Source organism: Pelophylax lessonae, assembly GCF_965119305.1.
Source record: "Pelophylax lessonae genome assembly, chromosome: 4".
Lineage (NCBI taxonomy): Eukaryota > Metazoa > Chordata > Amphibia > Anura > Ranidae > Pelophylax > Pelophylax lessonae.
The window spans coordinates 515,540,926-515,566,594 of record NC_138771.1 but is presented as its reverse complement, the minus strand read 5'-3'; the positions used below and the strand labels follow the sequence as shown (position 1 = coordinate 515,566,594).

The 25,669-nt window shown below is 43.3% G+C and overlaps 1 protein-coding gene and 1 long non-coding RNA gene across 2 annotated transcripts in view; one reads left to right on the top strand and one right to left on the bottom strand.

The window, feature by feature from the left end:
* Positions 1–467: 467 nt before the first annotated feature.
* The window catches only part of CHRM2 (cholinergic receptor muscarinic 2), a 301,596-nt gene continuing 276,394 nt past the window's right edge, over positions 468–25,669 (bottom strand). Inside the window, exon 3 of the mRNA XM_082255213.1 lies at positions 468–3,123. Within this exon, the coding sequence (XP_082111339.1) occupies positions 1,652–3,070 (1,419 nt within the window). The 5' untranslated portion in view covers positions 3,071–3,123 and the 3' untranslated portion in view covers positions 468–1,651. The remainder of the gene's footprint in view (positions 3,124–25,669) is intronic.
* On the top strand, positions 24,310–24,976 carry LOC309555276. Its single transcript, XR_014225258.1, has 4 exons — positions 24,310–24,366; positions 24,539–24,578; positions 24,645–24,684; positions 24,857–24,976. It is a non-coding gene; the product is annotated as an uncharacterized lncRNA (long non-coding RNA).

The following is a 25,669-nucleotide window of genomic DNA, read 5'->3' as shown; positions in this document are numbered from 1 at the left end:
TCTTTCCAGATATGCAGTGTCCTTATCACTTCATCTCCTGAGCTGCACCAAAGAATATCTCCCTTCCTGACTATCTTCTGTAAACTACCAATTTCCCTGCCCACATGCAATAGAGAAAGAGATGTGAGTTGTGAAGTCCATGACAGGAGAGCAGTCTAGAGTGACAGCAATGGCTTCCTCCATAGATACAGTGGAAGAGTGATGTAGCCTCCCAAGGACAGGAAGTGTGTTATTCACAGAATTACTAGGTGAAAATAAAGCAAAATAGGCTTAAAAACTAAACAAATGCAGCTGCTACACCAGGGACTAGTAAGCTGTACTATATTCCATTTTTGGTTTTGGGTTTAGATATACTTTAGGCTTTTTGATAGCCCACAAAACAGTTTCCTCATTGTATAAGCAGCCATAGTGTGGAGGCCTGCACTTTCACTTTCCTCAGAAGGGATAATGCACTCTTTATTGAATGTTTTTCCTTCCAATCAAACCTTGAGCAGAAAAAAAATAAAAGGTAAATAACATTTTCATATCATTGGTTATAAGATGCAATGGGTCAAGTAATACAGTAATGGCAATGATATGTATGTATCAAAAATTTGATTAATGCACTGTTTTATCTTTTTACTGATTTCCTATGTTTGACTTGACAGCAGCTGTCCAACAATCTCTCTAATTTCCTTTAATGAAACAATATTGGTCAACTTGGAATATGCCATAGGTACACATGTAATGTAATGGACCAAAAATAACCAGTTGTTGGTCATTTCATTAAGTATGGATGAGGATAGGATATATCACACTAGAAAGTATCAATATAGTACCAACCTTCAAAGATGAATGGACAATACACCTTCTGCATGCTAGCTGTCACTGAACATCATCTCCCAAGTTGCTCAAAATTCTAGACTAAATAGATGGGAAATGAAGTTCTGCCACAGCTAAAGAGCTGAAGCTTGCCTTTCTGTGCCAATATACACAAAAACGACTTATATATAGGTATTATTTGCTTGGCTAGTTATTTTCAAGGAAGCTCTAACATAGCCCATCTTATCACAAGGGCTAAACTTGAGTTATATTTGAATACAGTCACTAGAAACACAGAGGCACAGAAGAGCCATTTTTTTAACATTAGGATAAAGGTGAAAATTGTGAAAAAATTGAGGTTTGTCAGTATTCCCGATGTCTCGGACGAACATATCACAAAAAAGTCATAGGATGAGTTGTTGTTTTTTTGTCTATCTCTGAAAACAAAAGCCTTATAAAGTTATTTTTAATTTGTTCCATCTAGTAAGTTGATATTCTGAACTTTGAGTCAATAGAATTTGTGTCCTGTAGACATCGAAACACATAAAAATATGTATGATCATTTTACAGACATTGAAAATAAGTGGACCTTAAAAAGCCCTTTGAAGTTTTTTTTTGTGTGTCTTTTTTTAAGTCGAAGAGCAGCGGACAGGTCCGTCTACATATATTTTACTCTATCCAAGAGATGCAATTCCTTGTTTATATATTTTATAGTTATAAGTGCAGATGGTGGAAAGGTTCCACAGGTCTGTGTCAGAATAAGGTTCCTAGATTGCACATTCCATAATCGATTGTAAAGTGCTATGGCGTAGTATTTTAATGGCAGTTCCGCCCCATGTTTTGTCTTCTTTTACCTTGCTGAACCTATGTTTTTGTACTGACACATTAGAAGGTGCTTGAAAGTCTTCTTAAAAGTAGTATTGCAGAGCGCATAGCAAGCAGGATTGATCGTACTGTTGATATAGCAAAGCCAATAGCCAATTGTCCACACCGTGTTAGGTATACACACATCACAAAACGTGTTAATTAGAACCATTACATTGTAAGGTGTCCAGGTTATAATGAAAGCTAGAAGTATAGCCAAGATAGTCCTTGTCACTTTCTTTTCCCTGGATGGTGGAATTTTCTTTTTGGCTGGCTGCTTTGTCATCTTTACAATTTTTCGAGCCACAACCTTTTGCTTGTCTTCTCCATTCCGACCATTGGATCCTGGGACAATTTCCACTGTGGTACCACTTGTAGATCCACAGTCACCTTTTTCTGATTTTGTAACTATTCGTATACAGGTCATCTTGGAGTTTTCAACTTTTGGAAGGGTTTGAGATCCTGAAGCTTGAGGAGCATCTTTGGAAGGTCCATCTTCTTTCGCATTTGAGCCTACTACGCTTACAGAAGTTGAGTCGTTAGAGATCTCTTTCTCTTCTCCTTCTGTTTGGACACAATTTTCTGTTACAGAATTTCTAGAGGCTTTTCCATTCTGGATTTTGCTGTGATCTAGACCATCTTCCATGGCTGAAAGATTGTTATTGTTTGGTTTCACTATTTTACCTTGAACGTTGCTGGGTGAAATGGGATCTTGATGAGTGGTCGGTTCCTTTTTATTTTTGTTTATTCTACTCTTGCTGGCCCGAGATATTTGCCAGTACAATACAGTCATAATGATGACTGGCAAATAGAATGCTGCAATGGCTGTGCCAAATGTAACTGCTGCATTTGAGAAGAACTGGATGTAACACTCTCCATCTGGGACAGTTCTTCCACCAACAATGAATTGCCAGAAGAGTATAGCAGGGGCCCAAAGGATAAAGGACAGCACCCACGCTGCAGCAATCATCATTCCAGCCATTTTGGTGGTTCGCCTCACTGGATATGTCAGTGGTTTTGTGACGCAGAAGTACCGGTCAAAGCTGATGATGAGGAGGTTCATCACTGAGGCATTGCTGACAACATAGTCCAGAGCCAACCAGAGATCACACACCACTGGTCCAATCGGCCAGTAACCTATCACAGTGTACAACGTGTAGAGGTTCATGGAAAAAACCCCAATAATTAAATCAGCACATGCTAAGCTGAACAGGAAGTAGTTGTTGACTGTCTGTAAGTGTCGGTTGACCTTAATAGAGACCATAACCAGGATGTTTCCAATAATAGTCACCAGGCTCAGTGAACCAGCTACAATGACAATGAATACCACCTCCACTGTTTTGTAAGGGCTCCCCATCATGGTCTTGTTGGCTGCGGACACGTTGGCAAAGCTGGTGTTATTCATGGTTGCGTCTTAGGTCAACCTCTAGGTGTCTATATCCTAGTTACCATTTACACCTATGAAAAAGAACAGAAAAAACATTATACACAAGACATGAACTGCACACACATAGGTGACATGAAAAACAGTAGTTGCAATATATTATGTTAGAAATATTTAAATATAGAGATAAAAATCAGTCATGGGAACTAAATGAATGCCAAATTTATGCCATTTGTTTCCTTATTTTGAATATAATGGAGAAGGATTAGAACCCCTGTTGAGTACCCATTGTGAAAATTGTGCCTACCTTCATGTCATGTAATGTGTGTCAGGCTCAACAGAGAAAATTAAATCTCCTGAATAGGGGCCAAGGCATCAATACAAATCTTTTTAGTAGGGAAAATCTAGAGGTTTGGGTCTCTCTGCCATTTAGGGAGATCAATTTTGCCTGTTCAGGTGATATTTTTCAGATAGAACAAGAATTAATTGAAAACTCGCCATTGGGGACATTCTAACAGAGTATTTGTATTCTCAAAACTACAAAATAAGTTGTTTTGGCTAAATTTGGGCATTAAAGTATAAATAAATCTACCATGAGCTATGTAAACATAGAAACTGGGTTTCAAAACATTTTTTGATTTTTAACAATGAACCTAAAACCCACTTATCTCCAAACTAATGTCAAAATGCTGGATGTTCTCTTAATATCACATAATGTATTATTAAAAAAGTAGTCTTGGGACTTTCATGGAATATTTTGTTTTTGAATCACAAAGAGTCTATTGGGTTGGCATAGAGGGTATTTTTGACTCTGACTAGCTCTGTGCCCCCAGTTCCATAAACCAAGCTTTTGGCCAGCTCTTCTAAATGTCTTTCTCCTACTAGGAGAAAAGCAGCATCAAAAATATGCTTAAAGCCACATTTTTGAAAACGTGTTTAGGCATATTTAGGTAAATTAATGACTGTCAAACGCTTGGGTGTTTATTCATTTCATTAGCCAGAATATTCATTTATTCTGGCCATTGAAATGAATGAACACCCAAATGCTTGACCCATCTAGTGCTTAAGCTCGTTAGGTGTGACAGGTGTTTATTTATGCTAAAAAGCTGCTGCTCCAAAACACGCTGGCAGTGTTTTTTTCTTGCCTCTAAAACGCCCCTCCTCTAAACGAGTGTAAACATTTATGTGTGCATGGACACATAGGCTAACATTGAGGGGAGTTTAAGAGGCAGAAAAAAAACAAAAAAAAAAACAAGATGCCTCTAGAAGCTTCATTTAAAATGCCCACTGTGCATGAGACCAATAAGTTCCAGTCTGAGCGACTACCAGGGACAGGTAGCTTGCACCTCGTTCTCTCTGCATAGGATATCGGGGCAGATGGCAGAGTCTTCTAAAACCATGCCTCAAAGTACAAACATTTTCAAGGCTCTAGGTAAGATAGCAACTTTGACCCCCCATCCCTTCAACTGACATTAATGAGGTTATTTGTTTGTACTGGCAAGGACTCCTAGCATTACACACAAACTGCCTACAAGTTCAACCTCCTTTGTGAACGGATAGGTTGGTGTACAGCCCTAACCAATCAAACTATCCCCCTGGTTTACTGCAAGAACATAAAGGTTGTAGATGGGCCCCCCTGGGCAATCACTAGGCCCAATGATCCTATCTAGGCTTGGTTGTGGATGATCTGCCTCTTCATAAACCACATTTGCATTCTCCTACTCCACCAATCCCCACATGATAAATTTTGCAGGGGTGTTTCCTATCCATAAACTTGTCACAAGACTTAGCATTAGCACAAGAGGCTACCTTTACTGAAAACCAAAATGATTAGTAGATCCAAAGATGAAGAAAGGTAGTCTAACATTGACCTTTCCTAAAAAAAAAAATCAGATTTGGCCCTGTCCCAACCCAAGTGCTACGTGTTCCCAATGATAAATAAAGGAGAGAGGGTCAGATCAAGCTTTAACAGGGTAAATTGATATTTGTATATAGCATTTGTATTTCTAAATGTTTTGATCATTTTAACATGTAGAAGGCAACTTCTGTCTAGGGCCCATTTAAGCATTGAGTCAGCCTGTTTATTATAAATTGGTTACCAATGCACCACAATTCTGCCAAAATTGCACATGAACCAGTTTGTTTTATAGCACACCGTAGTTTACAGCTTTATGTTGTACTACAATGCAAGTGCTAAATGATGTATTAACGAATACAGAGCTGCAATAGTTTTTGTCATATAGATCTGCCTTCTCCTCATATAACCTAGCCGTTATACTGTCCTGGCTGCACCTGTGCAATAGTGCCCCATTGATTTCTATGGGGCTATGTCCTGAGAAGATTGGGGACAGTCCCATAGAAGTCTATGGGGCTTTACAGTAATGTGCAGTTGTGCTCAGGACAGTTAATACTTGCGCGCTAGATGCAAACAAACATCAGAACTGTGTCTTTGAGATTTACGTAAGAATGAATCTGTGGTGGGGGAGGGTGGGTTAGGTTTGGTCAAGGGAAAAAGCAAATGGGCACTTTGTTTTAAAGTACACTTAATCTTTCAGAAAATCCAAATTCATCATTTCTTCAGTATTTCTTCTTTTCTCAAGTAAGAAAATCCATATTTGTAATTTCTTCAGTATTTCATTTTTCTTCCTTTGAAAAACGACTTTAAAATGTAGTTCATGCAGCAACAGGCTGTATCACAGTTTGCCAGCACTCTACTTTCCCTTTGCAAGTGGCAAAGGGTACTGCACCGCATGAATTTTATTAAAGTGAAGTGGCATAAGTTGGCTCATCACAGGGGTCTTGCAGAGAGTCTGCAGTTGACTGGAGCCATAAAGTCGGGTGAGCTATATTCATCTTAACTACATAACACAGTGGGAAGTGTTGGCAGCTACTGGTGTGAACAGATTTCAAAAGAGGAGAAAAAATGACTTTACTAATATACTTGCAATTTGAAGACATGGCCAACGTCACCCCTTACTATGTACCATCTGAAGGAAAGTTGAAGAATTACTTTTTGCAATTGATTGTGAAATTAATCTGTTTTCCACTTAGATTCACATTTACTTTTTTTTTTTTTAGAAGTTACCAAATTCCTCATGCTTTTTGTAGTGAACAGTGAACGACCAATGGCGTACCTAACATATTTGACAGCCGGTGTGGAATGTTTCCCCCTCCTCCTCTATGTGACAAAATTATTTTCACTAATAACTATGAAATGTAACTAATGCTAATATCACTAGAAAAGAGACACAGGAAAATTGTTCTTTATTAAAACACTATAGGGGGCCAGGTATAGATTTATGGGGGGACCCCACATAATTTTTTTCCATTCAGCTGTCAGTGGAGAAGCCCTGAGTATGTTAAAGTAAAAAAAAAAAAAAAGTAAAACGTAAAATGCATTAAAACTACATGCAAAAATGTATCAAAAACACGGGTTTAAAAACGCAAAATGCACCGCAAAAGCATGCCGGAAAGACACATAAAGCGCAGCCACATAGATGTGAGCCTTTCTTTTTTCAGGACCCTTGGTGATGGTGGGCGTCGTGATTGATCCACATGGGGGGGCATTGTTTTTTTTTAATTTTTAATAAAAGGGGGGGCAGGATCTGGGCAGATTCAGGTAAGTCTCCCAACCGCAGACTCCCACAACCACAGACAAGGTGACAAGGTTCTTTGGGGGGGGGGGGGGCGCTCATTCGTTACTTTCCTTTCCTGACCAGCTAGGCTGCATGCTCGGATAAGGGTATGATATGGATTTTGGGGGGTGGGCGACGTCATTGTTTTCCCCGTTTTTTTTTTTTATTGTTGGCAATGTTTGTTTTTACATTCAGCTGTTAGCGGGAAAGCTGACAGCTGGTGACTCGTTGGTTGTTAAGGAAGCAAATGCAAAACCCACGTAAAAACACATAAAAATACCACAACACTAAAACGCAATACTTTTGGTGTAGGTCCATTGAAGTCTATTACATGCAAATCGCAGTCTGCTGCAGGAAAACTATGTTAAATGGACTGTAGTGCGTTTCTGCAAACTGCAAAATGCACTAAAAAAGTAAAGGTGTGAACGTAGGGTAAGAGACTGTCCCTGAGTTACGCGATCCTCATGGTATTAAGTCAATTATTATATACAGTATTTTATATATTTTTTGGTTCACCAGTATGGATAAGTGAATTAGCAATTATCCACCTATGGATCTGCCAAGTTTCTGCAATTTGCCTACACTGAGGACAGCTCCGTCATCCACCAACTAAATCCCCAAAAGACTGTAGTAATGCGTAAAAATTGTAAGTCACCAGCATAGACTTGGTAGATGACTGAGTAGTCCATCCAAAACCAATCCAATCGAGCATTATATTGAATAAATTTGGGAGGAATTGCAACAATGTTGACAGGGTCTCTCTCCTCGGGACTGCTCCTTTGTACAATTATACCATTTGGGTGATATATCAATGCTTTTTGTCCCTATCCTATCACATTGAACAGATTTCCCCTGAGCTGTGGAAGTCTTGCGATATGAAGTATTTTAGACATATGACACTTTTTAGCTCCCCTCTAGGGGTAAGGAGAAAGCAGAATAAATTGGCAAAAGCTCATCCAATTGTGAAGCTGGCCCGATTTTATAATGTAATTTCACTGAAGATTGCTCCACCATCTTCCACTGATTCCCTCACTTGGCTGCCATAAAGACAGAAAAAGGAAGTACCAGTCATATAGTTCATTGATGAGTGAGTGGCCCTCAACACAGGTACATCACAAAAATGTATTCTGATCTACCTCCCAGTCTTCTAATTTTATGTATCTTCTCCATATTTCTAGAGCTCCCTAAATACAACAGAACAGAGCCTAGTTATCTGAAGGTACATGTACAGTGTTCCATCAAATGTATGCTTACCCTAAGCTGGGTTTTTTCACTGTAATCGCGCCTCCAGCCAATCAGATGGCCGGAGGACGCGAACCAGGAAGCAGGATGGTTTTTCACAGAACGACCCCGATCCTCTTCTACTCGGATCCCCTGCCAGCACTCCTGGCTCCTCCCCCTGCCAACTGTCCCTACAGGAAGCTGCTTCCTATGAGGGTTCATGTGCGTGCTCGATCCTGTGATAGGCTGTTTGTGAACATTCAGACACACAGTCCTGTCGGTTCTTCTCTCCAAGCCTGTGAGAGCGGGGAGAAGAGCTTTTGCACAACGCTGGATTGAGATCAGGTTCAGGTGAGTATCTGGGGGGACTCCAATAAAGTTTAACTAACTTATGCAGAGAATACATTAGGGTAATATTTATTTTCCTACATCATGGGACACAGAGACATAAATCATAACATATAGGTGAAGGACACTGGCAACCAATCAGAAAGGATGTCCCCCTATATAGCCCCTCCCACACTTTTTCTAAAGGTGATGGTCACGGTGGAGAGTCTCTTCACATATTCTTCAAAGAATAAGCAAGAAGTTGATGCTATATACCCTGATAAAAGATCACTTAATTTAATCTAGGGGGTTAGCTATCAGATCCATCTAAAAAAGTCTGTAGACTAAAAGGATGGTACCTGAGCCTCCGGAAGCAGTTACGAGGTTTTACCTGTTGTCCTTTTTAGGCATCGACCCTGGGATCCGGACCCTTGGTAATACCAAACACCAAAGGCGCTCCGTGCAGGGTGCTCTACAGGTCCAAGGCCATGGCCCCTCTAAAACAAGGGGACTCAGTCCTTGAAGGTCGGCAAGACAAAGCTCACTGTGATGGGTGAAGAAGTGATCGGATTGGTAAGTCCAATTTAAAATATTTACACATACAGCAAATGTAAATATTTTATGCACTGTTCCCTTTAAAAGATTGACTGAGTGACATGGGGGACTCTGCATGCGACTGTGAATGTTAAGCTATGCAAAATACATGTTAAAACTTGTTAAAAGCTCTGACTTTGCCTCCGGTATTAAACGTGCCAATTGTGGTAATATGAGCTTGTACAGTTGTGGTTGATGCAAAGATTGTTTAAACATTGTTTCTTTGCTTATTTCTTGGACACACTGTTTTTATCCTGGGCTGATCACCTGAAAGGTATCACCTGTGACAAACCAAATTTGGCCTAAGCTGTTCTCACCCCATGTTATTGTTTTCGCCTTGGCACGAAAGCACCCGCGTGTTCATCTCCTCCCTTGATAGCACGCCTGTGGTGAAGCCCCATTTGCGCGTACGCAAATATTTGCCTTTTAAAACGGGTGTATGCCGCATGAAGGGCATGTTTGAACACGATTGGTGTGTACATGGACACCATGTAGCACACTGCGCATGCAGAATACAGCATTAATAGGCGCAATTTATAAGGAACGGTTTCCAATGCGCTAGCCTCTGTCAGAGGCTGAAGGGGACACAGGGCAGCAGCAGCTGGGTTGCATGAGTCACTGTGGGTGTATGTTACTGGCACAAAACAGGTCCTGTATCTTTGGGATAATCAGTGTCGTGTGTGATAAGCTGTATAAGCGTGGCCTAAGCCTTGAGTACACTGAAGTTAGTACCTCAAGTTTGTCTTGCTATAAAGCAATGTCTGCCTGAAAGAGAGCTGGGGGGGGGGCAGAGTTGGAAGGGGCACTGTGATGCCACCGTCAGGCCTGGAAGGTCCTAGCCGTGCTTCTTCTGTGTCCACTTCCCCTGAAGAGCCACAGGCAACTAGCCAATCTGAGCCATTACGGTTGTCAGGCATAGTAGCTACTCCAGGTGCTTCTGTCAACCTATGTCACTAAGGAGGATTTTGCATCGGCATTAGTCAGCCTTGAAGGTAAGATTGCTGGCATGATTGCAGCATCACAAGGAGGGAGGAAATGTGATAGATCCAACTTACCTGAGCCACCCCCTGAATCAGTTCAGGATTGGGCAGAGGATGTGGAAGAAGTAGCTGATGATGACCCTATGGAAGGTCAAGCTGAGGTTTCCACTTCTGGGGAGTCAGGGTCAGAGGAGTCTTTATCAGCCTTTCAAACCTAGAGATTGTTAATTCAGTCTGTTACTGAAATGGTCTGGTCTGGATACAAATTTTCTCCCTTGGAGACAGCTAAAGTCTCTTTTTCCTGTCAGGATTTATTGCGCCCTCCACATAGTCCTTTAAACATTCGCTCTTGGAGCAAGTAATGTGTAATGTATAATGATTGGGATCATCCTGATAGGATTTTTGTTCCTCCTAAAAGGTTTTCTCTATTGTATCCTATGGAGGAAAAGTTTACTAAGAAATTGAATATTCCCACTGTGGATGATGCCATTTCTTCGGTTAACAAGAGTTTAACCTGCCCTGTGGATAATGCTGGGGTTTTTAAAGATTCAGCAGACAAAAAGTTGGAATCTTTATTGAAAGCCTCCTTTGCTGTTGCAGGATCTGCAATACAACCAGCAGTAGCAGCCATAGGAGTTTGTAAGTCTTTAAAAGATCCTATGAAGCAAGTGTCCAAGACAGTTCCTTCTCAATGACAGTCTGTGGAAGATCTGTCAGATCTGCCTCACCCTTTATGTTTTGCAGTTGATACGTACTCCATACGGCAAATGTCACGGTTTGCTCTGATGGCATCCTTTGGTTAAAGAGCTGGTCTGCGGAATTACCATGTAAAAAGTGGCTGGCTGGCTTCCCTTTTCAGGGAGAACGTCTTTTTGGTGACGATCTGGATAAGTATATCCAAAAGATCTCGGGGAGGGGGAGGGGGGGGAGAGTACGTTGCTTCCTGTAAAAAGGAAAAGCAAATATCCCTCTTTTAAGATCCCCAGCACTCATACTACCAGTGCTTCTAATTCCAGACGGTGGTGATGGCCTCATCCATCCGTGTCCGAAACCAAGCCTTCAGGGTAGGGACAGAAAAAGCCCTGGGTCCAGAGATTAGCCAAGTCTTCCTCTAAGCCTACTCTGTGAAGGGGCACCCCCACTCACTTGGGTGGGGGGAGGCTGCTTCGATTCTCAAATGTTTGGAAGGAAATGATCCAAGACAACTGGGTTATTTCCACCATCTCGCAGGGGTACAAACTGGAATTTCGGGTGTTCCTGCATTCTCGGTTTGTAAGGTCAATTATACTGACAGATCCCCTAAAAAGAAGATCTCTCTTTCTGGCATTGGACCAGCTGAGGGCCCAAAGAGTGATAACGGAGGTTCCGGACAACGAAAGGTTCAGGGGTTTTTACTTAAACCTGTTCATAATCCCCATACCAAATGGGGATGCAGGGCCGGCCTTAGGTGTTCAGGCGCCCTGTGCGAGCTAATCCTGTGGCGCCCCCCCCCCCCGCGCGCATTTTCTTGCACTTTATTTGACTTTTCTTTTTTATGATAAGTAATAACTTAGCCCCCCTTACATCAGAGACCCCCACACAGAGCCCCCTTTACATCAGAGACCCCCCACACAGAGCCCCCTTTACATCAGAGACCCCCCCACACAAAGCCCCCCTTAATTTAGAGGCCCCCTACATCAGAGAGCCCCCCCCACACAGAGCCCCCTCACATCAGAGACCACCACACAAAGCCCCCCTCAATTCAGAGACCCCTCCACACAAAGCCCCCCTCACATCAGAGACCCCACACACAAAGCCCCACTTACATCAGAGACCCCCCACACACATCAGAGACCCCCCCACACAGAGACCCCCCTCACATCAGAGACCCCCACACAAAGCCCCCCTAAGATCAGAGACCCCACACACAGAGCCCCCCTCACATCAGAGACGCCACACACAAAGCCCCCCTCACATCAGAGTCCCCACACACAGAGCCCCCCTCACATCAGAGACCCCACACACAGAGCCCCCCTCACATCAGAGACCCCCCACACAAAGCCCCCTTACATCAGAGAGCCCCCCCACACAGAGCCCCCCACATCAGAGAGCCCCCCTTACATCACAGACCCCCCACACAAAGCCCCCTTACATCAGACCCCCCCCCCCCCGTGGAGCCCCCCACATCACAGACCCCCCACACAAAGCCCACCTTACATCACAGACCCCCCACACAAAGCCCCCTTACATCAGAGCCCCCCCCACACAGAGCCTCCCACATCAGAGAGCCCCCCTTACATCACAGACCCCCACACAAAGCCCCCTTACATCAGACCCCCCCATGGAGCCCCCCACATCAGAGAGCCCCCCCTTACATCACAGACCCCCCACACAAAGCCCCCTTACATCAGACCCCCCCCCATGGAGCCCCCCACATCAGAGAGCCCCCCTTACATCACAGACCCCCCCTCACACAGAGCTCCCCACAAAAAGCCCCCCCTTACATTTTTTAAAGAAGAGAGTCCTAACTTACCTTCCGCTCTCTGTAGCTTTTTTTTTTCTTTAAACTTCCCGCCCACATTTCCTCGGGAGTGTGGGCGGGAGGAGGAGGAGAAGGGGCGGGGCAAGGAGGAGCTGACGATCTCTCCTCTGGCGGCAGTGCAGGGAGGGAGGAGAGATCGTTAGCGTGGAAGGATTGGAGTGGAGGCTGAGCTGTGTGTGACACACAGCTCGCCTCACTGTATCAGTACGGGTGACCGAGGCACAGCCGCACAGCGGGAGGTAAGCGGCGGCCGCGGCCTGTGTTAACCCTGTCCAGGCCGCGGTCGCCGCTCACTTCCCACTGTGCGGCCTGAAACACCTGACCTTCTGCGAGCTGTGATGGCCGCACGGCGCCCTTGTTGCCCATGGCGCCCTGTGCGGCCGCACGGCTCGCACACCCCAAAGGCCAGCCCTGCGGGGATGTGAGACCTATTCTGGATCTCAAAGCTCAAAACCAGTTTCTGAACGTTCGTACTTTCCCTATGGAGTCAATTTGTTCAGTCATAGCCTCCCTACAGGGAGAGGAATTTCTAGAATCTATAGACATCAAGGATGCAAATCTTCATGTACCTATATTCCAGGCTCATCAAGGATTTCTATGCTTTGCAGTGGAAAACCGTAATTTTCAGTTCATGGCCCTACCTTTCGGTTTAGCTACGGCTCCAAGAGTGTTCACAAAGATCCTAGCTCCAGTATTGGCTATTCTAAGGTCCCAAAGGATATCTGTAATAGGATATCTGGACGATCTATTGCTTATAGATCAATAAGCTTCGGCTCCAAGCCGAAATGTCCTCCAGACAGTACATTTCTTGGAATGGCTGGGTTGGATTCTGAACTTGCCAAAGACAGCAATACAGCTGGTCCAGTGTCTGGACTATCTGGTTTTCCTTGTGGATACAGTACAGGCAAAGTTATTCTTGCCAACAAGAAAGGTCACGGACCTGAAGGATCTGGTACGGTCCGAAGTAAGGCTGAGATATCCTTCTGTAAGTCTTTGCATGAAGTTATTGGGGAAGATGGTGTCCACATTCAAGGCAATTCCCTATGATCAATTCCATACCAGACCCTTGCAGAACAACATTCTATCTACATGGACAGGAAAGGTTCAGTCTCTGGATTGGTCCATGTCCCTGGTACCAAGAGTATGTCAGAATCTGAATTGGTGGTTGGTGACCAGAAATCTGGAGAAGGGGAAATCCTTTCTTCCAGTAACCTGGAAGGTGGTAAATACCGATGCCAATCTCTCTGGCTGGGGAGCGGTTCTGGAGGAAACCACTGTCCAGGGGAAATGGTCTTGGGTGGAGAAAGGCCTCCCATTCAACATTCTGGAAATCAGAGCCGTCAGTCGAGCTTTGGAATACTGGATGCCCAGACTTCAGGGTCACCCTGTCAGGGTGAAATCCGACAATGCTTATATCAACCATCAAGGAGGCACAAAGAGTCAGTCAGCCCAGAAAGAGGTGGATATCATCCTGTCCTGAGCAGAGAAGTTTGCGCCATGCCTGATAGCAGTTTTTATTCCAGAAATAGAGAACTGGCAGGCAGATTTTCTGAGCTGTCAACAGATGTTTCCGGGGGAATGGTCCTTACATCCCGAGATTTGGCAATCAATCTGTCTTTGCTGGGGAGTCCCAGACGCAGATCTGTTGGCATCCAGGTTCAACAACAAGTTGAAGAGATTTGTGACCAGGACCAGGGATCCACTCACAGTCAGAGTGGATGCTTTAGTGGCTCCTTGGAAGGCGTAGACCCTGATTTATGCCTTTCCTCCGGTGCAGCTGATACCGCATCTGTTGCACACGATCCAGCTTGAGAGGAACCCAGTAATCATGGTAGCTCCGGCATGGCCGAGGAGGGTTTGGTATGCACAAATCCAAAGGTTGGCAGTGACAAGGCCTTGGGCCCTTCTACTGCGTCTGGACCTACTCTCTCAAGGTCTGATATTCCACCCTGCTTTACAGTCTTTAAATTTGACGGCTTGGCTATTGAAGCCTTAATCTTGAAGGAGCGTAGTGTATCTCGCCCTGCAGCCTTAATTACAGGGTCTGGAAATCCTACATTACCTGGTGTGAAGCCAGGAAATGGCATCCCCCCAAATATATCATCAGGAGAATTCTAGCTTTCCTTCAAGCAGGGGTAGATATGAAATTAGCCTTGAGCCGATCGCTTCCCATTCGTTGATTCAGACCTTCGTCCGGGGAATGTTACATTTGCTTCCACCTGTGAAGCCACCAATATATCCTTGGTATTTAAATTTGGTGCTGGCAGTTTTATAAAAATAGCCTTTTGAGCCCATGGGTCGGTTCTCCTGGTTCTTCTGACCAGGAAACTGGTCTTTTTGATTGCGATAACTTCGGCTAGAAGGGTATCGGAACTAGCAGCTCTTTCTTGTAAAGAGCCATTTTTGATTTTTCATCAAGATAGGGTGATTCTACGTCCAATCCAGGTTTTTTGCCCAAGGTGGTGTCCGCCTTTCAATTGAATCAGGACATTATACTACCTTCCTTTTTTCCAGCTCCTTACTCAGAGGAGGAAAAGTTATTGCATTCTCTTGACGTACTGCGTGCACTCAAGTTTTACTTGGAAAGATCATCTCAGATTTGTAAGACCGATCTCTTGTTTGTGCTGCGAGAAGGGCCTAGGAAAGGGTTGGCAGCATCTAAGTCTACAATTTCTCTGTGGATTTGCCTGGTTATTACCCAGACGTATGATTTAGAAGGTAAGGTTCCACCTTTTCCTGTAAAGGCACATTCTACCAGTGGAGTAGGTGCCTCTTGGGCACTTCGCCATCAAGCCTCTATGGCTTAGATTTGCAAGGCCCGACTTGGTCATCGGTGCATACGTTCACTCGTATCTATTGAGTGGATCTTGGGACCCAGGAGGAATCTGCTTTTGGCCACAGTGTTCGCAGGCAGTGGTGTAGTCCTTTTTGTGGTATTTTTGGTGCCCCCTCCCCTCAGATGCATTGCTTTGGGATATCCTATATGTTATGATTTATGGCTCTGTGTCCCATGATGTACGAAAAGAAAAATTGATTTTTAATACATACTTACCTGTAAAATCCATTTCTTGAAGTACATCACGCGACACTGAGGTTCCTCCCCTCTTTTATGGGGCCTTTATTGCTTGCTACAAAATTGAGGTACTTCCTGTGTGGGAGGGGTTATATAGGGGGCCATCCTTTCTGATTGGTTGCCAGTGTCCTTCACCTGTAGGTGGCTATATAACCCATTTGTTATGATTTATGACTCTGTGTCCCACGATGTACTTCAAGAAATGTATTATTCAGGTAAGTATGTATTAAAATCCATTTTTTTACCTTAACAACCACTTTAGCTGGCAACAAAGCCTCCTAGGAGATGACTCGCCCCCTCCAGCACACAGCAGATGACTTATATCCTCAGTTCTATGTTTTTCTGAGCTTGCAAGGGAAGGGGGGTATTTTTCCTGAATTTAGCTCTCTGATCTCTGTGCTCTAGTTCTGCAGTGTATGTGACATCAGGTCCCCCGCTCCCTGCTTTTGGCTGATGAAAGATGCTGTGTAAAATGTATGTTGTAGAAGACTGAAGAAGAGAGATGTTGCAGATAAACAGGTACAAAGTATGTAGGATGATTTGTTTCCTCTGTTTCTCACCCGAGGTCAGTCACTTCACTGGGTATATGTACGGATTTACAACCACTTTAAAGTGAATCTGTGGTCAAGCACTGGACATTTAAGCATTTACAGTACAGTACATGTTGTTAAAAAAGACCCTGTCACCAACCTTAAAAAGGAAGGAAAAGCACATAAAATCAGGTAATTTAAGTGTGCTTTCTTTCCATAAATGTTTTTATTTACTTGCAATGTGCCTTTGAACTTTCTAGAAAATTTGACTACTTTGGAAGAGTAAATTTTTAAGCAGAGAATGCCCCTCTGCATGTCATAACTCTCTCCTCCTTTAGACGTGTCTAAATACTCCCTGTGCTGGTCCAGCTCCTTTTGCCTTTTCACTCACCTCCCTACATAACCTTCTATTTAGATGCCAGGGAAGGAGCAAAGATAAATACTATAAAGCGTCACTTTAGTGACAGGTAGGGCTGCAGATATCACTTCCAAAATGGCAGCCCCCAACAGAAGACTACGGCTTTTGTATATCTACACAAGAGAGGTTTTACAGGTAAATTCACATATAATGTCATGGGAAGATTTTTGGTGGCACACATGCTCTGGCAACATTATTTCTTTAACAAGCAGTGAGTAAATGAGATTCCTCTCTCTTGAATGGAGTTACTTTAGTGCTTCTGCAGTGAACTTTGAGGATGAATTGCTCCAAAGTGCCTGCAGCTAAAAAGCGAAGTGAAGGCTCATTTTAAAGCTCACTTACTGCTTGTTAAAAATCCAGCAATAATTTATAGACCAAAACCTGTATGCAGATTCACTTAAAGGTGTCCATGGACATAACATATTTGTTATATGAATTTGAGGAAATTATCGTCCATCTTTAGACACTATGCCATATGTACAAATGCCCCCTTGCCAACCAGGTGTGGGCAAAGCTTTGGTAAGCATGGTTGTATTATTTTTGGCAATTGCTATTGTTCCACCAATATGCTTGGTCAATGCACATTCAAATCACTAGTTGTGGTCCCCACAGTAGGTAAAAGATTACCAGCTAAATGGTGGTAGTTTCTCGGCAAGGGTTCCCTCAGACTCTATGGTTTATAAAAAAGCTTTATGTTAAAGCGACCCAATCACCAACATAGAAAATGCAGATAAAAACACAGTAAAATATACTTGCAGTGTTTCCTTTCCATATTATTATATTTTATTCACTTGCAATGTTTCTTTCAACTTGCTACAAAATTTGACAACTCCTTCCTTGCACATCACAGTCCTCTTCTCTTCTGAAAGTATCTAATTACTTACTGTGCTGCCAGCTCCTCTGCCTCTCCCCTCACCTCCCTAAAAACCTTTAGCAGGAATGAGCAAAGGTAATACTACAGAATGCTACTTGAGTGACAGTTCTGAGTCTGCTGGGGATGCTGGTTTTACATGCAAGATTGTGGAGTCCAGCAGCAGTCTCAGACCTTTTGGAAACTTCATGGAAACTGTTGACTTTAACGTTTGACCAGGCAAACATTAAATGTTGATTCTAATAGTGTGTAGCACCCTCCTAGTGTAGGGCAGGCTGCTGGGTAAATTTACTCCTTACTGATGCCATATGGAGAGTACTGCCCACATCCCTACATGAACAACAATACAGAAGAAATTACCTCTGATTGGTATTTTAAGGGGCAAAAGTTGCTGAAGTATAAAGAGATAGTGAAAGGTAGATCTCAAAAAAGTAGTTTATTACAAAAATAGATAAATACAACAAAGAACATCAATAATGACACAACGTTTAAAATGGTATGCGGTTCGATCGGTCTGAATGATCAGCATTCATATAGGACTGTTCACGAGGGGACAGCCAAGACTCCAACGCGTTTCAAAATACAAAGTCTGTTTCTTCTTCAGGGGTCTATGAATGCATTATAAAGCTAAATCTTGGGGTACAAAATCACATTGATTTATAGAACCGCCATATTTCAAATCAAGAAGCAAAAAGCATAACCAAATGGGACTGCATCCAGTGTTATCTCTGTAGGGGCCACACATGTAATAGCACTCAGGTATCCACAAGGGGCAATAAAGGCAAAGGCCCTTACTACTGGAATGGAATCTGCACTGCTGCAAGCGATTACACCTAAATATCCAAAAGGGGATGATAGTTATAGATAAATCAAAAAATTATTACAAAAATGCACTGAGACACTGTGGACCCATTAACTCCAAATGTGAAGGTCTCTCTGAAAGAGACTGTCCGACAAAGGCAGCGGTCCACAGCAATTTTTGCCCCTTAAAATCCCAATCAGAGGGAATTTCTTCTGCATTGTTGTCAGTGGAGCAGGGGGTTAATTATTTTGGGCTGTTTCACAGGCTGCTGCTCTTTTACTTTCCCCTGGCTTTTAGAGGATTCTGGAAGTATAGTGGGAGGAAGAACAGAGCAAGCAACATTAATATTTATGGAACTCCAGCAAATCAGGTGGTGAGAGATCCCATAACTAGTCCAGGGCCTAAGCAGCAAAGGGTAATGTTCTTGGGTTCAGTCCTGCAGGAGGAGACCCCTGAGCAGGGGCTCTGCCCCCTGGTGCAGGGCCTTAGAGGAGGCCTTGAGGAAGATACAGAGGTCCCAGCTAGGCTTAAATCCGTGTCCAGGAATCAAGTTGGATCTGAAGAAAGCTCACTGGAGAGAGCCAGGGGGAAGTTGGTGGGAAAGAGTCTGAGTCTACATCCCCCTCACTAGGAAGAGCCCAATGGATATCAGCAGGAGGCAATGGATGATCCAGTGGCTATGTGAGTAGATTACTCCAGTGCTGAGAAAAAATTACTGTGTGTAGCTTTTTTGACTCTGGGAGGAGTACAGTTCACTAGCAACACAGAGATCCTGTGGGACATTCAGTGTGTGCAGTGCAGCCAGCAGGTTAATGCAGTGCAGCCAGAAGTTAAGGAATCCTAAAATTATCAATTTCTACGTTTTTCGGGGTATCCCACGCTCCCTGTCCCTATCCTAGTTCATTGTTGTAATAAAAAACCCTAAAGAGATAACTCTAGACTATTTTCTGAGCCAGTGAAAGAATGAAGAAAATGTAGTGTGCCTGGCTGTGTGTGCTCTAAGGGAGGTGATAGGACTGCATCCACCAGTGGTTCCTACCGGGGTGCGCTTCAAGTGCCTAGAGATAAAGGGCATACATTAAAACAAACGGCACATACAATTGACATAGAGTGTTTATTTTCCTTATCTAAGCTAACAAAAATGTAGATTTGCCATATGGAAAAAGGAGGTACACCTCCACCTTTACTCCCACTTTAAATCTAATAAATTCGATTTGCGATTAGAACTGCCTTAGGAAGTGTTCAGGTGGAACCTATATTATTTAAACCTTAGTCATCAAGGGTCTAGGGGACACAGACAGCAATACATATAAACCCTCTGACTGTTTCTATTGTTCCTAGAGGCCATTGTCACCAAGAGAAAATGTGATGCTTAATCCAATATTTTGAGTTGTCACCATAACATTAAAAGAGAGTAAATCCTCCAATTGGAACAGCTGTTATAACAACTGTCTAAGGGGGTGACTTCTCTCTAAATAAATAAGCAAACTGAGAGTTGTAACCATTCCCTATGTAAAAATGTTACAAGAACAAAATAATATCTGTTAATCTGCCAGAAACCCAGTGAGCTCATAACCTGTTTGTGCAGACAATATTACCTCTGCTAATCCGAATTCTAACCACCGTTGTCTGTTAGACTAAAGAATTCCACCTATCCCTACCATATCTTTCCCATGCAACATGCATACATTGTTTCCCAGCAAACCTGTGCTGCTACCTTTATTCACAAGATCCTGTCTAGACATTGTGTGTAGAGAAAGGTCTCTTGGAAGGTGTAGTTCTGGAGGCATGTCTTCACCAACAGAAAGTGAGCTCCGGACAGCTGCCCCTGTATGGGATTTACAACCTAGATGATGAGGAAGTAACAATTGCTGTTTATCCCTACAGGTACAAAAAGAAATGTATGGACGTGATCTTGAAGGAAAAAGAGGTTTGGGGGTAAAGTTGGGTAATACCTTCACTTTAAGCCGTCTCCGTTTACTAGCATTTATATAACAATACCATGATGACTTGTCTGAGCAGGGAAAGTATATATTAACTATTTACTCCTTTATTTGATATTCAAATTATACGTTAGTAAAGATGACAGTACAAAAGAAAAAAAAGTGGTCTTCCACGTCTAACATGAAAAGAGGGCAACAAGGTTTTGTGTATCTATCTGCCAAAAATAAGTCAGGGATGTAGAATCACCCGGACAAACTACTGGCAGCTATTTCAGCTGAACACTCCAGCAGGAGGCAGAAAAAAAGAAGAAAAACAATACAACACAGACACTTCCACAATAAGATCCATGCTAATGAGGTTCCATGGACAGCGCGTTTCCTTCACCGAGGCCCTCTGGCACCCTTCAAATCACCTTTACACAAACTCATCTCCTCTCAGAATAATTACATGTGCAGCCAAGGCAGCAATAATGATGAAACTGTCTCTGTTGCCCGCAAACCGCGAATTGCTCCAGCAGATATGATTATACTGAACAGGAGTTTAGCACGTCGGAGGAGTTTAAAGGGCCTGCAAACAGATGGTTATGTCAGTCTTATGTACACAGCAATTCTTTTTTTCAGTTTTATTTGTAGTTGATGAGAACGACCCAAAGAAATATTGCTATGAAATAGCAGTTTGGAATTTAAAGGGAATACTCCAGTTTAAAGGGCATTTTCAATTGACCCTGAGACCAGGAGATGAAAATGTATACTTATCAAGCATTAGATCAGTTTTAAAACACTTACTGACCTCTATAGCTCCAGGCATTATGGTGTACTTCGTGCTCAAAGTTCTTTAGGTTGTTTTCTCAGCGGCTCGGCCCCCCTCTCAGCAGTGACTCACCAGCTCAGCTCCCTCTGCTCCCCCTCCTTGCAGCTGCTCCACAGCTCAACTTTCTCTGTTGCGCCTCCCAGCAGTGGCTCGACAGCTCAGCTCTCCCCGTTACCCATCTCAGCATTAGCTCAACTGTTCGGCAGCTCAAGAAGAAGCAAGAAGCATAGGATTAGAGAGAGGGGGACAGACAGCTGAGTTCATCACTGTGCTGCTTCTCCTTTCACTGTCCAGTCAGAGGCTGGGGCGGATCCAGGACAACATTGGCTGAGAGGAAGTGGGTTGAAAGACGCTGGCCATTAAAAAGAGAACATCTAGTGGCAGAAAAAAAGAGGGTAAGGGAAATTTTTGGATTGAAGATGAATATTACAGCAAAAGCTGGTTTTATTATTCTATGGGCTCATTTTATTTTTTTGTGGTGCCTTAATGCATTGCCAAATGTTGGGAAAATTGGACAAGACCCTTTCTTACATGCTTGTTACATGTAATAACTCGCGCATTACTATGATGCATTTACATAGGCTCTTAAAGAGGAAGTAAACTTCCCTCTAATTGTACCTATATGTAAGCCTATAATAAGGCTTACGTATAGGTACTGTAAATATCTCCTAAACTTGCACCATTTAGGAGATATTTACTGTATACTGCGCCAATGACGGCATCGGTGCATGCGCTCTGAAGGAATGGCCACCCGTGCCATTTCTTCCGGGCCATGTGCTGTGATCGTCATACAGTCGAAGTCCGCGAACCTGGAAGGAAGACAGGAGAGGATGTATGAGGCCTCCGGGGATTACTAAGGCTTTGTTTGCAGGTAAGTTTCACATAATGTGCTAGTATGTGATGCATACTAGCACCTGTTGCCTTTATTTTGCAGGTGACCAAAAAAAAAGAGGCAGTGTTTACTTCCTCTTTAATGTGCTGTTTATTTTTATGTTGGTATTTTTGGCTGGAGTTCTACTTAAAGCTTTATAACACAGATCTACTGACCTAGCTAAGAACATGCCTAAGGTAACAACAATACTGAAGCACAGGGAGACTTTGATTTCCCTCCAAATCAACTTGCCTAAGGACAACATCCCTGAAGTGCAAGTATACAATGAGAAAGTAAATAAGTTACTTTCAAAGCTAACTCCACTCAAAGAGAATGGAAGAGTTAGAGCCTCTGTCAGGGTTTTTTTTTTTTGCATTTCCACTCTGTCCCCCCATTGCAGCAGCTCTGCCTGTTTTTCAAACCTATGCTTAGTTTAATGCAGAACTCCCAGTATAAAAACTTTTATAGAGAGCAGAGCTGTGGGAGGGGCCCAGCAGGCTCTACCCATTTCAAGCTGCCTGCAGAAAACTACAGGAGGGGGCGGAGACAAGACCAGTCACCCTGCACAAGGAGAGAGAGCAGCAGTGACCAGTCTTTATTACAGTTCCTGCACAGAGGGAAAGTTTCACACTGGATTACTGCACAGATCTGGAAGAAATACACAAAGCACACCATAATTCAAGAATGGATACACATACCTCTTGTGTTTAGAGAGTATGTGCTAAATATTATTCAGCTTTAAATTTCCTAAGTATATGACAGTTTGGATAGTGAACCAACATCAAGATTTAAAATACTCCAAATGAATGACATTTTGTTTTCTAAAGCACTGTGCATCATAAACAATTGGAATTTTCCTGATAGTGACAGCAGTGGACCATACCCACGTAATGTGCAATAAAACGGCCACTTGTAGTTTGCATTGGAAGCCCCTGTGACAGGGTGACAACGCAGGGGCACAACTGGGAGACAGGGACAGAATATTGTTACTTTATAAATGGAATATGCTTGAACAAGGACCATCACGGTAGAATCAGTATTTTAATGAAAACTGCAGATTTGATAAATAGTAAAAATGACTGTTGAATGAACCTCAACATGTTAAAATTAAATACTGAGATTTTAGTAATTAGGTTTCCATATACAATGTGTAGCCGGGTGCAGCTGGCTCTGCAGACTCTTTCTCCCCGCTGCTGCACTCCCATCCCTCCTGGCAGTGCAGTGTGGGTCCAATCAGAAGGAGGAAGAGAAGGAGCCAATGAAAGCTTCAAAGAGAACTTGCTGGGCAGAAGCTATGGGTGATGGGAATTGTAGTTTTTAAAGAGTGCATTGCGCCATACTTGCTGTTGGAAACAAATGGCTACTGGACTTTAATTCCCACAAGTAGCTGCACCTAGAGGAGGTGAGCTTCACTGATTCCCCAGGCATACTGATCAAGATCTGGGCAGTCTGGCAAGGACAGCATTGTGTACAGACCTTCGGTCGGTACCTCACATCTGAGGGACTGGAACCATTACAGAGAAGCTAAGGGGACCTGTTGCTGTGCCTGTTCACCCACATCAGGGAGAGGGGATGGACCTGCATCTGGGCCTGCTACAGCTGCAGAGACAGAGCTTGAGAGAGAGAGAGAGAGAGAGAGAGAGAGAGAAAAACACTGTTTCTTCAGGATTGGAGCTGAGAGACTGTGTGGCCTCTTTGAGGAATCGGAACCTGGCTTCTGGAACCTGCAGATCGCCAAACTTTGGGACCAGACTAGTCATCTGCCAGGAAGTGGGAAACTGAACTACCCATCCTAAATGCCTGCCATACTCTAATTGCCCAAATAGAGACTGCTCCTACTTAGTGGCCTACCCCCAATCATCTACTAACACTCCTAAAAGGACAGTGCACCACCCAAAGAAGGGCCCCACTACAAGTCAGCCAATGTTGGAAATCAGGTGCCAGGTACTTTCAGCCACATTCAGGGGTACCCCATTCTCTAGAGACGCAAACATCCACCCGCCATAGGGGTTGTATGCGTAGACTGCACAAAACTACCTTTTTTTGTCTTTTAAGGTAATTGATGATATTCTAGAGACTTTAATTGCATTTATTATAATTCAGTCTAACTTTGCTACAGTTCTTTTTGGTGCCAGTCGGTTAAGTTGGTATAATTATTTGTTCATTGATTCATGCTTTATTTAATTGCTTTTTTTCATACTACACTTAATTAATTTACCACCAAGATCCCTGTAGCCAGTGTTAACTTTGGCATCAAATTTAATTTAGTTTTAATTATAGTCTTTTGACTAAAATGCCATTTTAGTTTTAGTCTCATTTTAGTCATTGTATTTTAATCAACTAAAATCTCCAGTACATTTCAGTCGAATAAAATAATTTTAGTCAACGAAAATCGAATTTGTTTAGTTAAATTGTAATGCATTATTTACTCCTGCAGTAAAAAAATATAGAATATCAATGTTATTATTTATGGTATTAAGGTTTGAACAAATTAAAGAGAGTGTGCTCCGCGCTAAGGAAGATGAAGGGGGGATAGAAGGCTGTAGCCTCCCTTAAATATAACCAAAGTTATATATACGTATCAATAAGGTTTGAAACCCACATATACAGATTCAGCCCCTCTGGATGGTGATCTGAGGAGGTCTGTAATGCTGCAGAGTGCTCTGGACAGTGGTCAGAGGAGGCCTGTAATGCTGCACAGTGCTGGATGGTGGTCTAAGGTCTAAGGGATGGCCTGCAATGCACAGTGCTCTGGATGCTACCATGCCAGTGATCATTGGTCAGAGGCGGCCTGTAATGCTGTACAGTGCTGGATAGTGGTCTCCGGTCTGAGGGATTGCCTGTAATGCACAGTGCTCTGGATGCTACCATGCCGGTGATCATTGGTCAGAGGCGGCCTGTAATGCTGCACAGTGCTGGATGGTGGTCTCCGGTCTGAGGGATTGCCTGTAATGCACAGTGCTCTGGATGCTACCATGCCGGTGATCATTGGTCAGAGGCGGCCTGTAATGCTGCACAGTGCTGGATGGTGGTCTCAGGTCTAAGGGATGGCCTGTAATGCACAGTGCTCTGGATGCTGCCATGCCGGTGATCATTGGTCAGAGGCGGCCTGTAATGCTACATAGTGCTGGATGGTGGTCTCCAGTCTGAGGGATGGCCTGTAATGCACAGTGCTCTGGATGCCACCATGCCGGTGGTCACTGGTCATAGGAGGCCTATAATGCTGCACAGTGCTGGATGGTGGTCTCAGGTCTAAGAGATAGCCTGTAATGCACAGTGCTTCTTTGGTCTCTGGCAGTCATCACGGATGGTGCACACAGTCGCTTCAACCCGCTTGCTGGGAGCGGAACCAGACGGAGCTCAGTGAAAACTGGAAGTTAGCAAATGTCCCTGCCTCACATTTTCCTCCTGTTTTCGTTCATTAACAAAAACGGATTTGATTTTCGTCATAGTTTTTGCTAGTGGGCGAAAATGTGCTGTACTTTTGGTTAGGTTTTCATCACTGTGAAAAGGCAGCTGACGAAAACTTTGACGAAAATGTTTTCGTTGAGGAAATTAACACGGCTTGTAGCTTCTTCCTGTGTATTGTGGTAGCTTATAAACTCTTTAGTCACACAGGTGTAAACTGCTTTTAGTCTAAGACCAAGTGTGTCAGTGGGAACCGAGCAGCTAGGAGAGTCGTGGCAGAACAGAGGACCCCTCATCACCAGCGGCCCCTACATGGGTATGCAATACAAATGTCAATATATCAGTATATATATTGAAATACACTTTAGATGCGTTTGCAATCTCTGTGAGTTTGATACATTTGATCAGCAATTGTTACTTGTAAACGAACTTTGATTGTACAGGGTTATTGTAATCTCTTTTCAATTTGCCAGCATTTACGACAGGTTGCGTCCAGAAAAACACAACACAAAACTTGCCAAGCCATTGCTACAAATTGGAAAACAACAATCTACATGACCCTGGGAGATTCTATAGACATTTCATACTCTGGACTAAAGACCCTTTCAAAAAACT